The 17969-nt window shown below is 40.3% G+C and overlaps 2 protein-coding genes across 4 annotated transcripts in view; both read right to left on the reverse strand.

Annotated features, from left to right (window-relative positions):
- The window catches only part of LOC127689934 (membrane-spanning 4-domains subfamily A member 6B-like), a 167588-nt gene that overhangs the window by 41465 nt on the left and 108154 nt on the right, over nt 1–17969 (reverse strand). The window lies entirely within an intron of this gene.
- LOC127690062 (membrane-spanning 4-domains subfamily A member 6C-like) overlaps nt 13168–17969 on the reverse strand; it is a 113001-nt gene continuing 108199 nt past the window's right edge. Inside the window, exon 7 of the mRNA XM_052189628.1 lies at nt 13168–13202. Within this exon, the coding sequence (XP_052045588.1) occupies nt 13196–13202 (7 nt within the window). The 3' untranslated portion in view covers nt 13168–13195. The remainder of the gene's footprint in view (nt 13203–17969) is intronic.

Below are 17969 nucleotides of genomic sequence, written 5' to 3' on the forward strand. Positions count from 1 at the left end.
CTCTTCCCCTGTCCTCCCACCCACCCCTTCCCACTTCCCCTTTCTGGTTTTGCCGAATACTGCTTCACTGAGTCTTTCCAGAACCAGGGGCCACTCCTCCTTTCTTCTTGTACCTCATTTGATGTGTGGATTATGTTTTGGGTATTCCAGTTTTCTAGGTTAATAACCACTTATTAGTGAGTGCATACCATGATTCACCTTTTGAGTCTGGGTTACCTCACTTAGTATGATGTTCTCTAGCTCCATCCATTTGCCTAAGAATTTCATGAATTCATTGTTTCTAATGGCTGAATAGTACTCCATTGTGTAGATATACCACATTTTTTGCATCCACTCTTCTGTTGAGGGATACCTGGGTTCTTTCCAGCATCTGGCAATTATAAATAGGGCTGCTATGAACATAGTAGAGCATGTATCCTTATTACATGGTGGGGAATCCTCTGGGTATATGCCCAGGAGTGGTATAGCAGGATCTTCTGGAAGTGAGGTGCCCAGTTTTCGGAGGAACCGCCAGACTGATTTCCAGAGTGGTTGTACCAGTTTGCAACCCCACCAGCAGTGGAGGAGTGTTCCTCTTTCTTCACACCCTCTCCTGAATTTTTAATCTTAGCCATTCTGACTGGTGTAAGATGAAATCTTAGGGTTGTTTTGATTTGCATTTCCCTAATGATTAATGAAGTTGAGCATTTTTTAAGATGCTTCTCTGCCATCCAAATTTCTTCAGGTGAGAATCCTTGTTTAACTCTGCACCCCATTTTTTAATAGGGTTGTTCGGTTTTCTGGAGTCTAACTTCTTGAGTTCTTTATATATATTGGATATTAGCCCTCTATCTGATGTAGGATTGGTGAAGATCTTTTCCCAATTTGTTAGTTGCCGATTTGTCCTCTTGATGGTGTCCTTTGCCTTACAGAAACTTTGTAATTTTATGAGGTCCCATTTGTCAATTCTTGCTCTTAGAGCATACGCTATTGGTGTTCTGTTCAGAAACTTTCTCCCTGTACCGATGTCCTCAAGGGTCTTCCCCAGTTTCTTTTCTATTAGCTTCAGAGTGTCTGGCTTTATGTGGAGGTCCTTGATCCATTTGGATTTGAGCTTAGTACAAGGAGACAAGGATGGATCAATTTGCATTCTTCTGCGTGCTGACCTCCAGTTGAACCAGCACCATTTGTTGAAAAGGCTATCTTTTTTCCATTGGATGTTTTCAGCCTCTTTGTCGAGGATCAAGTGGCCATAGGTGTGTGGGTTCATTTCTGGATCTTCAATCCTGTTCCATTGATCCTCCTGCCTGTCACTGTACCAATACCATGCAGTTTTTAACACTATTGCTCTGTAGTATTGCTTGAGGTCAGGGATACTGATTCCCCCAGATTTTCTTTTGTTGCTGAGAATAGTTTTAGCTATCCTGAGTTTTTTGTTATTCCAGATGAATTTGATAATTGCTCTTTCTAACTCTGTGAAGAATTGAGTTGGGATTTTGATGGGTATTGCATTGAATCTGTATATTGCTTTTGGCAAAATGGCCATTTTAACTGTATTGATTCTACTGATCCATGAGCATGGGAGGTTTTCCCATTTTTTGAGGTCTTCTTCCATTTCCTTCTTCAGTGTCTTGAGGTTCTTGTCATAAAGATCTTTCACATGTTTGGTAAGAGTCACCCCAAGATACTTTATACTGTTTGTGGCTATTGTGAAGGGGGTCATTTCCCTAATTTCTTTCTCAGCCTGCTTATCCTTTGAGTATAGGAAGGCCACTGATTTGCTTGAGTTGATTTTATAACCTGCCACTTTGCTGAAGTTGTTTATCAGCTGTAGGAGCTCTCTAGTGGAGTTTTTTGGGTCACTGAGGTAGACTATAATGTCATCTGCAAATAATGATAGTTTGACATCTTCCTTTCCAATTTGTATCCCTTTGACCTCTTTATGTTGTCGAATTGCCCGAGCTAGTACCTCAAGTACAATATTGAAAAGATAAGGAGAGAGGGGGCAGCCCTGTCTAGTCCCTGATTTTAGTGGGATCGCTTCAAGTTTCTCTCCATTTAGTTTGATGCTGGCTACCGGTTTGCTGTATATTGCTTTTACTATGTTTAGGTATGGGCCTTGAATTCCTGTTCTTTCCAAGACTTTAAGCATGAAAGGATGCTGAATTTTGTCAAATGCTTTTTCAGCATCCAATGAAATGACCATGTGGTTTTGTTCTTTGAGTTTGTTTATGTAGTGGATTGTATTGATGGATTTCCGTATATTGAACCAACCCTGCATTCCCGGGATAAAGCCTACTTGATCATGGTGGATGATCGTTTTGATGTGTTCTTGGATTTGGTTGGCAAGAATTTTATTGAATATTTTTGCATCGATGTTCATAAGGGAAATTGGTCTGAAGTTCTCTTTCTTTGTTGGATCTTTGTGTGGCTTTGGTATCAGCATAATTGTGGCTTCATAGAAGGAATTGGGTAGTGTTGCTTCTGTTTCTATTTTGTGTAATAGTTTGAAGAGTATTGGTGTTAACTCTTCTTTGAAGGTCTGATAGAATTCTGCACTGAAACCTTCTGGTCCTGTGCTTTTTTTGGTTGGAAGACTTTCTATGACTCCTTCTATTTCTTTAGGCATTATGGGACTGTTTAGATGGTCTAGTTGGTCCTGATTTAATTTTGGTATTTGGTATCTGTCAAGGAAATTGTCCATTTCCTCCAGGTTCTCCAGTTGTGTTGAGTACAGTCTCTTGTAGGAGGATCTGATGATTTTTTGGATTTCCTCAGTTTCCATTGTTATATCTCCCTTTTCATTTCTAAGTTTGTTAATTTGGATACTTTCTCTGTGCCCTTTGGTCAGTCTGGCTAAGGGTTTATCTATCTTGTTGATTTTCTCAAAGAACCAGCTCCTGGTTTTGTTGATTTTTTTGTATGGTTCTCTTTGTTTCTACTTGATTGATTCTGGCCCTGAGTTTAATGATTTCCTGCCTTCTACTCCTCCTGGGTGAAATAGCTTCTTTTTGTTCCAGGGCTTTCAGGTGTGTCATTAAGCTGGTAATGTATGCTCTCTCCATTTTCTTTTTGGAGGCACTCAGGGCTATGAGGTTTTCCTCTTAGCACTGCTTTCATTGTGTCCCATAGATTTGGGTATGTTGTGTTTTCATTTTTATTGTGTTCTAAAAAGTCTTTAATTTCTTTCTTTATTTCTTCCTTGACCAAGGTATCATTGAGTAGAATATTGTTCAGTTTCTACCTGTATGTGGGTTTTCTGTTGTTTCTGTTGCTATTGAAGACCACTTTTACTCCATAGTGATCAGATAGGAGGCATGGGATTAGTTCGATCTTCTTATATTTGTTGAGGTCTGTCTTGTGACCAATTATATGGTCGATTTTGGAGAAGGTACCATGAGGATGGCTCAGCGGTTAAGAACACTGACTGTTCTTCCAGAGGTTCTGAGTTCAAATCCCAGCAACCACATGGTGGCTCACAGCCATCTGTTGAGATCTGACGCCCTCTTCTGGTGTATCTGATGACAACTACAGTGTACTTACATAATTTTTTTTTATATAGTCCAGTCGTTATCCCCCTCCAGGTCATCAGTGACAGTCAGTGCCTCATTCATACCTCCTCCCTGAACCACTTCTCTGAGAGGATGTCCCCACCTCCCATCCCCACCCCACAAGACCTCCCCACTCCCTGGGGCCTCAAGCCTCTTGAGGGTTAGGTGCGTCTTCTCTAACTGAGGCCAAACCAGGCAGTCCTCTGCTTTTGTGTGTGTGTGTGCGGGGGGGGGGGGGGGGAGGAGGTGTAGGGTGGGGGCGGTGGGGAGGGTAGGCGGGGGGGGGGGTGTAAGGAGGGTGGAAAAGGGGTGGGGAGCTCAGACCAGCTAGTGTATGCTGCTTGGTTAGTGGCTCGGTATCTAAGAGATCTCGAGGATCCAGTTTTGTTGAGACTGCTGGTCTATCAATGGGGTCGCCCTCCTCCCCAACTTTGTCCAGCCTTTCTCTAATTCAACCATAGAGATCTCTGATTTCAGACCATTGGATGTAAGTATCTGCTTCTGTCTCAGTCAGCTGCTTGATGGGCCTCTCAGAGTGCAGTAGGCTCCATTAGGTAAGCACATCATAGCATCAGTAATAATATCAGACCTTGGAGCTTCCCGCTGAGATGGGTCCCAATTTGAGTTGAGGAATGGACACAAAAAATGTGGTACATTTACACAATGGAGTACTACTTACCTATTAAAAATGATGAATTCATGGAATTCTTTGGCAAAGGGATGGAACTAGAAAATATCATCCTGAGTGAGGTAACCCAATCACAAAAGAACACACACAGTATGCACTTACTGATAAGTAGATATTAGTCCAAAAGCTCCAAATAATCAAAATACAATTCAAATTGTAAAACAAATGTCATACCTTATTTTTGAAAACTTCTCCAGATCTAACAAAAGCACAAATAACATGAGAATAATTATAAATCCATAAATCTACATAAAATTGATTTTTATAAAGAAGTAAAAATCATACAAAAGAGCCAAGAACACATCTTCAAAATTTGTTGATTTCATCTTCTTTATCTGCTCTCTAGCTAATTTTATTCTGATAAGTTAAATCTTTCATATTCTGAGCTAAAGGGTAATCATATTTGAGGGTACAGAAAGAAAATGCAGAAAGTCAATACCAACAAATCATTGTATTTATTATTGTGAAAAAACATAATACACTACACCCAAATACAGACCCTCTAGATGGTGAAGTGGGTAAAGAGCAGGTTTGACACACTACAATGTTATGTCAAGTTAAAAAGGTGAAGTGCCTCCTCATCATAGTCATGATACAGAGCATGTGTAGAGACATTCTGTTCAGTGGGGATCTGTCCACTGGTACCTGTGGAGAGAGACAACATACACATGAGCATATAGTGACAGTTGCCCATGGACCTGCATCTACTCCAGCCCTGCCTACCTTCATGACACCTAGAATTTTCTGTTTCAATCAAAATTTATAGCAGCCAAATGTGATCACTTTAGGAATAAAAAATTATTATGTTTGGGAAGAAAAGCCAATGAAAGGTCTGTTAATGGCTTCCTGATTAACTTTATTTAAACTGACCCATATCACCTGATTTTAAGTTTTATACACAATCATGGAATAACATAAAACACTGACTGTGTAGCTTAAATGGCATGGGATACAGTGAACTGGGCTGACCCTGTGAATTAGTAGAGCTGACATTTAATCATTATATTCAGGATAACTTAGAAGCAAGGAAGAATCCCTGTCTAGAGCATTCTTTTGTTCTGATCCAGTCTTTCTTCTATCAGTGTGAACTTTAGGTTTTGGTTCTTATTTTAAACATTAGCAATTGTTGTACAGGTTAATGAGATTTGGTGTGATACATTAGCATGAATACTATATATTGTCCATGTCTGTCGTGTTTGTTCATTTGCTTGGTTGGTTGGCTGTTTGGTTTTTGTTATTATGGTTGTTATTGTTGTTGTTGTTGTTGTTAAATTACCACTAACTATACTTATCTGGGAAGAAAAAACTCAACTGAGAAAATGCCTCTATTAGATTGGCCTTTGGGCAAGAGTCTAGATAACTTTCTTGATTGACAATTGATGTGGGAGAGCCTAGCTCGTGGGGGACAGTGCCACCCCTGGCCAGGTACTCCTGGATAGGATATCAGAAAACAGACTGAGCAAGCCATAGGGAACAAGCCACTAAGCAACGTTCCTCCATAGCCTGTGCTTTCAGTTTCTGCTTCCATTGCCTTCATGAACATAGTGGAGCATGTGTCCTTATTATATGTTGGAGCATCTTCTAGATATATGCCCAGGAATGGTATAGCTGGGTCCTCGGCAGTACTATTCCCAATTTTCTGAGGAACCACTAAACTGATTTCTAGAGTAGTTTTACCAGCTTACAATCCCACCAGTCATGGAGGAATGTTCCTCTTTCTCCACATCCTCTCCATCATCTGCTGGCCCCTGAGTTTTTGATCTTAGCTATTCTGACTGGTGTGAGGTGGCATCTCAGGGTTGTTTTGATTTGCAGGGTTAATATAGTAAAAATGGCCATCTTGCCTAAATCAATCTACAGATTCAATGCAATCCCCATCAAAATTCCAACTCAATTCTTCATAGAGTTAGAAAGAGCAATTTCCAAATTTATCTAGAATAACAGAAAACCCAGGATATTGAAAACTATTCTCAACAATAAAAGAACCTCTGGTGGAATCACCATCCCTGACCTCAAGCTATACTACAGAGCAATAGTGATAAAAACTTCATAGTATTGGTATAATGACAGGCAAGTAGATGAATGGAATAGAATTGAAGAGCCAGAAATGAACCTACACACCTGTGGTCATTTGATCTTTGACAAAGGAGCTAAAACCATCCCAGTGGAAAAATGACAGCATTTTCAACAAATGGTGCTGGTTCAACTGGCAGTCAACATGTGCAAGGATGCAAATTGATCCATTCTTATCTCCCTATACAAAGCTCAAGTCCAAGTGGATCAAGGACCTCCACATAAAACCAGATGCACTGAATCTAATAGAAGAGAAAGTGGGGAAGAACCTGGAGCACATGGGCACAGGGGAAATTTTCCTGAACAGAATGCCAATAGCGTATGCTCTAAGATCAAAAATTGACAAATGGGACCTCATAAAATTACAAAGCTTCTGTAAGGCAAAGGACACAGACAATAGGACAAAACAGCAACCAACAGATTGGGAAAAGATCACCAACCCTACATCTGATAGAGTGCTAATATCCAATATATGCAAAGAACTCAAGAAGTTAGACTCCAGAGAACCAAATAACCCTATTAAAAATGGGGTACAAAGCTAAACAAAGAATTCTCAACTGAAGAATACTGGATGGCTAGGAAACACCTAAAGAAATGTTCAACATCCTTAACCACCAGAAGTTTTTTGATGGCATTTCTCTCTATGAAGTCACAACAAATGATGACCAATACAGGGTGGCAAGGTGTTCCAATAGCACAAAGTGATGTCTACTGTCTGTAGAGTTCTATTTATACCCTTTTCAAACATCCCATGTTCTCTCAAGTGTCTTCTTTAGGGACAAACATGACTGCTTCTAGAAAAACACCATGTACCTGTTCTCAGCAAAACATCCTCCTTCTTGTCTTCTTCAGCAACAACATCCTCTCATAAGACAGTTTATAGAAAAACATCACATGACACATTGAATCTTTAGAGAAATGAGAAATTTCCACTTCCTGTAGCAAATGCAGTTACATAGTGAAAGACAAAAATAAACATTTGTGGGTGCATGTTCAGTCTTCACCTAGCACAACGCTGTCATAATACTTTTTAAATTTCAGGAACATGTTTATTGTACCAAGCAATCTTTCCTGATATGCACCTATCAATTCCTGATACTAACTTTCCAAGAACCATTTTTGAGTCTCAATTGATCAGACACAACTTCCCTATTTTCTAACTCTGTTAATCAGACGAAACTTCCCCATTTTATGTATCAGTTTATTGCACATAGCTTCATCATTTAATGTCTCTGTTGATCAGACATACCTTTCTCAGAACAGTTTTGCTCACCTAACTGGACCCACCACTCTAACAACTGACATGCTTATTCAGTATGATTGTGACTGTTTCTCTAGGGACATGATTACATGTTCCCTCATATCCAGGAAAATGGTTACATCTGGAGGATCTATAGTGGCAAAGAGAGAAGAGGAGGAATGTAACATTCAAAAGAGTATTGACAAAAATATAGATTTATCCACAGGGCTCTCAGCCTGCATGATCCTGGCTTTCCATGGCTGAGAAAATGAAACCAAATTTTGCTTTAAGTATAGGCAGCATAGAGAATGCAAAGAGAGCTGGTAGCATACATGATCTAGGGAATAAGCATAGAGGCCACCAAATTTAACACAGGTCTGTGCCAAGTGGGAAGGGGTTTCCATGGGCTTCACCACAGTAGAATCCCAGGAGTCTCCATGGGCCTTGCCAGAGTAGAGTATGTCAGTGAAGCACTCATAACCTGTTCGCTGGAGATGCTACATGGTCTCTGCCAATTTCTTTCTACTTTCACATCATTAAGTTTGTTTGTTTGTTTGTTTATTTCTACATATCAGAGAAAAATGTAGTACTGTATTTTATATCATTCTTATTTTATTGACTCAATGGCTCCATATTCTATTCATTTTTCTACAAACGAGAGGATTCGATTTTTCATTATGGCTCCATTCTGTATGCATGCCATTAATCCCTTATCTGTTCACTTGCTGATGGGCTTTGAGGCAGAGTCATTAGCGTGAAAGAAGTGGGGAGAGATCAGTGTCTTACAAATAGAGCGCCCTGCTTGCAGTTTCACAGATGCTCTTCTGTGAAGTTCAATGAAGTAGCAGGAAGCAGATGGCCAAGGAGGATTCATGGGAACATTTCTGTCACATACCCCAAACAGAGCAAGTCAGTCTTTTTGAGGACTGTACAAGCAGACAGGAAATTAAATGCTGTGACTGAGCTATGAAAATATGAGAAGGTAAGAAGAGATAAAGAGATCATACCTATTCCTAGGTCTTTGCTTTTGTCTGAGAAGGAGCCCTGTGGGGAGAGTACCTGGGCTATGGGAAGGTCAGTGTTATAAAACTAAAGGACAGCGGCAGTGGCAGCGGCAGCAGTGGCTGCTCCAGCTGAAGGGCCATCAGCAGTGGAACCAAGGCGTCACAGGGACCAGTTAGGCCCTGCGCCCACGACCACTGACCTTCGCTGACCAGCCGGGCAGCAAGCAGCTGCAGTTGTGCGGCGCCTTTCCTGCACGGAGGCCACTTCAGAACTCGGCCTCCCACCAGTCAGGAGAGGAGCATCCATCTTGGTTCCGTACTCCAGGAATCGGACAGACTGAGGTACACAAACATAATCCGAGGCCAACACCGCGGTGGTCTGAGCCCGACGGGCGTTGGCCTGCACCCAGGCCCTGGGCGGGTCGGGGGGCCATCGGGGTGCCAACCCAACCAGGAGGTTTTTTGCCCAGGCCTGTGAGCGCGCCGCCGCCATTTTGCCTGCAGGACGACAGAGAGCTCAGGCGGGCAGACCTGTAACAGGCATAGCCTAAGGCTAACAAAGCGGGGGTCCAGGCCCCAAAAGGCACAGGACTGACCCCAAGAACTGGGCGGCTTGGTGGGCCATCTGTGAGTCAACCCGCCCAGGTGATTGTTAGCAAAGCAGACTCTCCCGGCGCTTTCAGGGAGCGCGGGCGCGCACGCCCGCCATCCTAGTCACCTGGCAAACCCAATTAACAGTCATAGCCCTAGGGGAACTTTGCTCGGACCTTGGAAAGACTCAGTGAAACAGTATTCAGCAAAACCAGAACGGGGAAGTGGGAAGGGGTGGGTGGGAGGACAGGGGAAGAGAGGGGGGTTTGCGGGACTTTCGGGGAGTGGGGGGGCTAGAAAAGGGGAAATCATTTGAAATGTAAATAAATTATATCGAATAAAAAAAAAGAATAAAAAAAATAAAATAAAACTAAAGGAAAATAAGGAGTGGAAAATTCCATTCCTAAAGCCTTGCTGTGAGCTTGCAATTTGTTTTTCATTTGTTTTCTGTTTTTATTAATCTGAGAAAAAATTGTCAAGTTTCTTAGGCTTAGGGTCATTGCTTTAGCATCACTAACACAGTTCACATAGCTGAGGTCAAGCGTATAATCATCCATGATTTATCTGAGCTGATTTCTTAGAAAGGCATAGGAATTAGGCTACAAGGAGGTCTACAACACACAGTTAGTTAAAACAGACAGAAATCACATATGATTCTATCTGTTCTCAAAAACCACCAATCTCTTGTCACTTGATATTGACACTGATGGCAAAAGAGATTTGAAAAGGGTCTGCACTGGCAAATACTTTCTTTCCTGGTACTAAAAGTAGCAAGTGGACATGCAAGGAATACACAGATAGCATACTACTGAGTATGAACTTCCCAAGGAGCAAGGAGGACTTTCCATCAGGCCAACTTGGTGATTGACTCTTTCCTTCCCAGCAGCAAAAGAAGCTGTTGGTCTTTGTGAATGTATAACACCAGGTCTTGGGGTAAGTAGGAATGAGACTGGAGCATGAGATTGTTAGAAGGTTGATTCTTGGTTCATCCATGCAGAGAGTAAAATTTAGTTCTCTACATGTTATCCTGGCCTAACCTTTATTATGTTACTGGCTACACCTCGACCAGAAGGAGGGCACAGTGGTTGGGAAAGAGTGGCATCTGTAAACTGGTGCAGAGATATGTGGGAGTGTCCTCGTAAAACTTAGAACATTGACCTCTCAGATTATGAAGGCCCTATTCTGCCTGAGGGATTACCTCTCTATTCTTTGTGGCAGATACATTCCCAGCTTTACTGGACTCCCACTCTTCCCTATACTTCTGTGTTAATGATTTAAACAATCACTGTCTGCAGAAATAGCAGTAAGATTTCCTGAAGGAGATCCAAGCAAGATAATGCTTATTGTCCACAGGTTCACACTCACAACCCAGCTTTGTTTCCAGATTTATAACCAGACTGTGTCTCCTCAGTTATTTATGCATAATAGGAATACATATATTGAGAAGTTGTTAAAAATCTCTATATTGATTCCCCAACCTGTGGTGTGAGGCATATCATGATTAGAATGACAAGTAGAAACTATTATATGTGCCTCTACTTGGGAAATAATGGATCAAGGTCAGGAATCATTCTCTTGTAAAAGTTATGAAGAGAGTGCCACCACCAAGAACATGAAAGATGCAAGGTAATGATTTCAACCAACTCTCTGTGTAACTTTTCTGTTTGGCCTGTGCAGAAGACAGGCAGACATTAGGACATGACAGTTATATGTCTAATTAGATGATGAATACAATTGTTGCTTCTGTACCATGTATGATTTCCTTTATTCTGGTTAAGAAAACTAAGTTATCTCCTGGTAGTGCATGGAGAAACTGATCTGGAAAATGCTTTTTTCCTATCCATAGCTGTTTTTAAGGCCCACCAGAACCAATTTACTTTCAGATGACAAACCTACCAGTATACATACTTTCACATCTCATAAGTATATTAATTCTCCCAGAGCCCATTCTTTTTTGTGTCTTATTTTCTCTGAGACATGGTCGCTTCTGCTGTATTGATTCCAGATGTCAGTCTCTGTTCAGTTTTCATTACTTCTGCTACAATCATTGTCATCTAAAATAAAAACTTAACACCTGAAGTGTTGGAGACTTCTAGTGACTGTACCCCTCAAACATACAGACATTTGCTTGTCTCCCTGGACCTAAGAAATCATTGTTAGAGACCATGATAGGATCATAAATAGAGGATATGAGCGCACGTGTGTGCACACACACAAACACACACATTTGTAGTCAAGCACTTTAGTTAATGATCATCTATGCTCCAGCAATAAAAATATATTATGTACATTTCTATGAAATTTTCAAAACAGAGAAGTTATTGTTCTATTGATTTTCCTTATATAGAGGTATTTTAGAGGCTTTAAAATGATTTCTAGTATTACATTAAATTGAGTACCTAAGCTGAAGTCATATAGTTCTGAAAGAAACCCCCAGATAGTGAGTAGATAGTTCATTGCCACATAGATATACAGACATTTAATAATGTGTAAACTCTTTAAATACATAAATCAGAATACAAACATGAACAATATCATATCAGAATGATATTTAATATTACAGAAAATGCATAGAACAAAACTTAAAGGAAAATGTTTAATTTTTTTTACTGTCTTGCTTTCATTCACACAGAGGGGTAAGAACTGATACAAATCATAGGCATTGTTGGTAATGATGTCTCCTTGTTTCATAAGAGATTTAGAAATTTTGATGCCAACAGTGATGGCTAAGCTAGAATAGGAATGTAGTTATGAAAACATCAACTGAGAGATCTAGATGATAGGCCTTTCTTCCCTGAAGGAGGAGGAGTTACGTGATTGACAAGTAGGTAAGGGTTGGGAACATGTCTCAAGGAAAGACTCTCTTCTTACACAATTGCCTTTTGGCAAAGAAGGAGGAGGAGGAAGAGGAAGAGGAGAAGTATATTTTATTGTGGGCTCAAATAGACCTTTAATGGCTTATAGAATATGATCCTAAATGTATTGTCATTCCCCACATTCCATATTTTACTACTAATTTCATTTTAAACACATTTCATATTTTATGTGTATTTTACATGGATGTATATCTGTGTGTGTTCCACATGTGTGTCTACTTCCCACCAAGGCCAGAAAATGATGTCAGATCACCTTCAACTGGAGTTACAGATGTTTGTGAGCTGTCATGTGGATGCTGGTAATAAAACTCATGTCTTCACAGGACCAATCGATGCTCTTCACCTTTGAGAGACATGACGTGAAGAAATATCTCATATTTGCTCTGGTGATTCTAGAAATAAGTGTATTGTTTGGTACCTCCAAAATACATTGCTAAATTTTGTTCATTCAGATTCAGTTTAATACACACATACACACACACACACACACACACACACACACACGGTGATAAAGATATATTCCTAGTTGTCTTTCCCATGCTTTTTTGGTTGACAGAGAACAAAAGAATATCAAACATACCTGTTTATGTATCACAGGGGACTTGATCTGTGTATAAAACCAAACAAAAGAACAAAACCCTTACACAAAGAACACACAATCAAAACAGACTTTATTTTTATCAACAGCATGAACACTCCTTGAGACTTCATTGCCGGTCACTTGTTTCTATAAAAGTTGATATGACGAAAGACACATGCCATTGCAGGAATTCTGAATACAAGGACTGTTAATGGTCAACTGTTGCTGTTAATTGCAGGGGATGAGAAAACGTTGTCCCTTTACTGCACCACAATGCCCTGAAACATTCCATTTTCTGAGAAATGTCTGGGACTCTGGCCACTATTTGTAGGTATGAGCTTTGGTGGAAGCCAAACTCATGAAAATCAATAGGGTTCCACTAACACACCCATTCAACTCATACTGGTATTCACTGAATAAAGTCTATATTTTAAGTAACCAGCATTGCTACCTTGTGATGGTTGGATTTTCTGTATTATAATGAAGACATACCCCCTGCTATATAGTTCCATTTGTTTGGAGGTATTTTGTTTTCTTAACAAACCATATAAAGGGTTACAGAGCACATTTGATTCCATGTTGGATTCATTATTTGAGTTATAAGACAGGAAAATCACATTCTAGAACAAAGAAAAATGTGGTTTCAGATTATAAATGAATATATATATATATATATATATATATATATATGTGTGTGTGGGTGCATATAGCACACATGCATATGATAGAATTTCATTCAGTGTTATAGATGTTCCATGATGAGAATAGCACACTCTATGTGATGCACATATTTGATGCATATCATCTCCTCTTCTTTCTACATCCTAATTAAGGATCTGATCAGAACAAAGATTTTTGGTTCAGTTACTGAAGCCAGACACCTTGAGCTGGCTGAGAATGGTTGCATGTATTTACCAAAAATTATTTCCTTAGTATCTTTAGTGCAAGAAAAATATGTAAGATCAGAAGTTAAGGAAAATAGGTCCTAAGGAAAATAGGTCCTAAGATGTTGACTCAATACATTTCAGTATGCAATCGGTCTTTATCATGTCAAGACTGGTAAAAAGGCTAGTCAGTATACAAAAAAAAAATTACCAGTTAGTGGGAAAGCAACCAGGTTCCAGCATCCTGAACACAGGCAAATTCATCACAATGCCAGGAGAGACATTTAACTTTGCAGAGCTTCAGTTCCTTTATTTGCAACAGGGAAGGGAAGAAACAGGTGATTTGTTAGGCTTGTCTGTTTCCATGTCTAGATAATTCTCATCAGTTACACAATTACTTTCTATGGGATCATCTACTGTCCCACCTCCCTGTCCAAATCACCTAATATTCATGTCATTGTGAGTGATGTCATTCTATCTGCCATTTATGACAGCATAAATTAACATCAGGGAAGTTCAGGAGGCCTCTTGAATACTCACCCAAGGAAATTCAGAGCATCCTCTTTTGAGCACAGCATGGCAGAGAGAAAACCAGACCAAGCTCCAACACACTGCTGAGCAGCATCACTGAAGGGCTCCCTACATTCCCAAGATGGGAGTTCAGTGTGACTGAGTCAGCTGTGTGGCCTCATACCTAGGTGGGAGGAGACTGTAGAGATGAAACCATGTCCACCATCAGAAAAGGGAAAGGATCTTCCCAAACCCACAAACAGGCTAACAGCTTCAGTTCTTGGTTCTCTATTGCTAATTAGTGTGAGGTGGGGCAAATCTCTGCTTGCTTCTCTAGCATCTGTCTTCTGTCTGCTCACTTATCACCCAGGGTAGTACTTCCTCTGCAGAGACTTCTTTGGGTTAGTGAGGCTCTGACCATGCAAGCTATAAAAGTCAGCATTAATAAAGCCTTCTTGCTTGGAATATATTTTTGTTTTAACTTGTTTTCTTTTGTGTGTGTGTGTGTGTGTGTGTGTGTGTGTGTGTGTGTGTTTCTCTGTCTCTCTGTCTCTGTCTCTGTCTCTGTCTCTGTCTCTCTCTCTCTCTCTCTCTCTCTCTGTGTGTGTGTGTGTGAGATGGTAAAAAGGCAGAAAAGTGATCCAGATGCTACAGTCTACTGGACACTTCTAGAAAAGTAATAGATCGTGAAAGGAACAAGAGAAGTTTCAACAAACCATAAATGACTTCAGCAATCCTGTACTCTGGATACAGTCATGAAGACAGGTGTCCCTGTGGATTTCAGGCCCTTGGGTGGGCACTGTTCAGAAGCTGACTAGTATAATTAATTTCTCAGGGGAACCAGAGCCAGCAGCAGCAACTAGTCAGCCACACCCTGAAAACTTCCTTCTTTGCTTGGAGTCAGCCAGAAGGAACCTAGGGAGCCAGTGTGAGCTACTGTCACATCAGAGGGTTGTGGTGTAGCGATTCTCTGCAGGCTTCGCAGCAGGAAAAAAAACTAAAACAACAACAAAATGATTTAGGAAGAGACGGGGATGAAACTCAGCTCAGCCCCATTTTGTTGTGTAGAGTCTGGCCCCGATTGTTTTACTTTAGTCATATTAAGCATAGCACAATTTTGGGGGAAAAAGGTATTCATATCACAATGAACTCAGTCCCAATCTCACAACATTTAATGTTACACTGAGATCCTTTACGAAGTGCAGTTGGCTTTTGTCATGAGAATGGGAACTGTTAACTCAGAGATACTGCCCAAGATTTAAGGTCTAGGGAGCTTGGCTGAGGTAAACATAATGCCTGTGGGTATCAGCATTGACCTGGCCCTAAGATAACATAGACATCCTTTTGGGCTTTGGAAAAGCACAAGTAGCATCACTCATGAGGGTGGGTTTTATGGTCTAAAAGCAGTGCTCAAGATTTAAGGTAATAGTCTTTGGTAAGTAAAAACAAACTCCGGGAGAAGTAGGCAGAGCCTGTCTCATCAAAGAGCAAAGGATCACTAGATTTTAACCCTACATCATTCCTGGCACTCTCTGGAGAGCAGATACTCATCCCATTCCAATGACGATGTAAGCCACCTGTTTATCTAGCCTTGCTCCTCCAGTGTTTATCTGTGTACACAAGGCCTTTTTGTCCTTTACAGTTGTGAAGTCTACAGTACATGCATGAACTTTTTGCAGAAGACACATGTTAACACATGTTGTTTTATCATCTGGGTGTTTCCTTTGTCCTTAAGGCCAGAGCTGCACAGAAAGAAAACCCTGCTTCAATTCAAGAGAAGACTGAGAGACCAGCTTCTCTTAGTAGTACATTCTGAACTTCTGGAGAAGGAGCTATGGAAACAACTGTTGCCTATGAGTGGGATATGTTCTTCTAGCTAGGTTGCCTTGTATGGCCTCAGTGGGTGAAGAATTCTCACAGAGACTTAAAGTGCCAGGGTCGGGGGATACCCAAAGGGGCCCTACTCACTCAGAGGAGAAGAGGAGGGGAGATGGAGGAAGGGTTGTGGTGACCAGGAGGAGGGCAGTGAGAAAGATATAAAGTGAATAAATAAAGAACTCTGTTATGTCTTCTTTCCTAGGAGGCCTATTGTCACTGTGCCTTCATGATAATGTCCTGTGCCCTCATCACTGTCCCAGAACATAGTGAGTTAGTAAGGTGCAGATGCTCTCTTGAACTTTGACCAGGGTGAAGAGTACCCTCTTGAGTGCAAGCACACACATTTTTGTCTGCAGGAGAATTTACTAATAAATTAGTTTAATCTGTCTACCCGACATCCCCTCAACAGTCTGTTCTTCATTTCCATGCTCTTCTCACAATTTGAAGTGTATGTAAAGACATATAAGGGTACAGGAGACAATGCATGTAAGACTTATGACAAAGTCCTACACACTGGACAGAAGAGTGGTGGTTTGGCCAAGTTACCTCATACCTCCCCTACCTATCCATTCTCAGGATGAATCTTTCCTCTTCTCCTAATCCTAGGGCTTTTGAGTTTTATTTGGAAAGGGGACATCTGCAGTCTGAGCAAAAAGCTGCTCTCGCCAGTCTGACCTTATTTCCTTTCTGTCCTTACATTCTTGGTGGTCTCCAGAGTCTGAGCCCTGCTCCTTAATCTGAAGATAAAAGACTAATAATAATAGTACACTGTGATTAGTCATCTAGGACCTTCTATTTTAATCTCTCAACATTTTTGCAAATGTCCTGGTCCTCTGCCCACACCTTCTGGGAAATGCCTGTTCAAAGTTTGCTTTCATTTGGCCTCCCATTTTCTCTTCTCTTTCCCAAGCCAATGTGTACAGTCTCTATTGGTTAATTTTTTCTCCTTATTTAACTTTTCTCCACTATAGGCATCTGCTGCCTAATGTAATATGCTTTTCTGACTGTTTGGCTTTCTACATTTGATCTTTACTTTCCCCTTCTAAGTATAGGCATGTGGAGTTTGACTGCCTTAATTCTATCTCAAAATTATTCACCTGGTCTTGACCTTCTCCATCTAATGATGATAGCTCTTATAATCATCTCTGAACAAAAGTCTAAAACTAAGTTTCAACATTTCATCTGTTCCTGCTATACTTCCACCATCCAGACTTCGACATTACCACTTCCCTCCGCCACAATGTTATTCATTTAGTTTTATTAAAGAAACAAGCACTCAATATACTAGTCAAACTGTTGTTTGTTTAACTATTCTTTAAGGTATTAACAGTCTGAACCAATTTCTCTTTTGGTCCTTTTTTAAAAAATATATATTTTCTATATCCTTTGTTTACATTCCAAATGATTTCCCCTTTCCTGGTTCCCCCTCCCTCTTTTGTTCCTTTCATGTAGGATCTTGTGTAGCCCAGGCTGGCCTCTAAATCACTATGTAACAGAGGCTGGTCTTGTGCTGAGATTCTAGGTATACATGGCAATCTCTACCAACTTTTGGTAGATATTTACCTACGTGCTATACACGGTCATTTCTTGTCATTCCCATCGACTACCTTCCAGTTCAAGTCTTCATCAGTTTATTCTTCATTCTTCACATATATCTTACTAAAGGATGTAAACACTCATAGTGTTCCTGATTTTACCTCTCCATCTATCTGACTGAAGGATTTAATAATGATCTCTATTACCTACTACTCACCAGTTGGTAAACACCACTGAGCAACAACTGTACTAGTGAATACACTCATGAACTATAAATGTGTCTTTTCATAAAGCTTTATGTCTCTTTTTTATCAAGGGTGGAAATATTTCTGCACAGATAATTATGTGTCATATATTACATATATACATACATGCATACATATACACATACATACACATGGGATAGAAACAGATGGACACATAGATAGATAGATAGATAGAAAGATAAATAGATATATAGATATATAGATAGATAGTTGAATGTGAATATGATAAATATACATCATGTACAACTATAGCTGTTGAGATTTCTAAAAAGAACTAAGAGACAAATATTACCCAATTGTCTAAGTTTGGTTT

Source organism: Apodemus sylvaticus, chromosome 1 (assembly GCF_947179515.1).
Source record: "Apodemus sylvaticus chromosome 1, mApoSyl1.1, whole genome shotgun sequence".
NCBI classification, from domain to species: Eukaryota; Metazoa; Chordata; class Mammalia; order Rodentia; family Muridae; genus Apodemus; species Apodemus sylvaticus.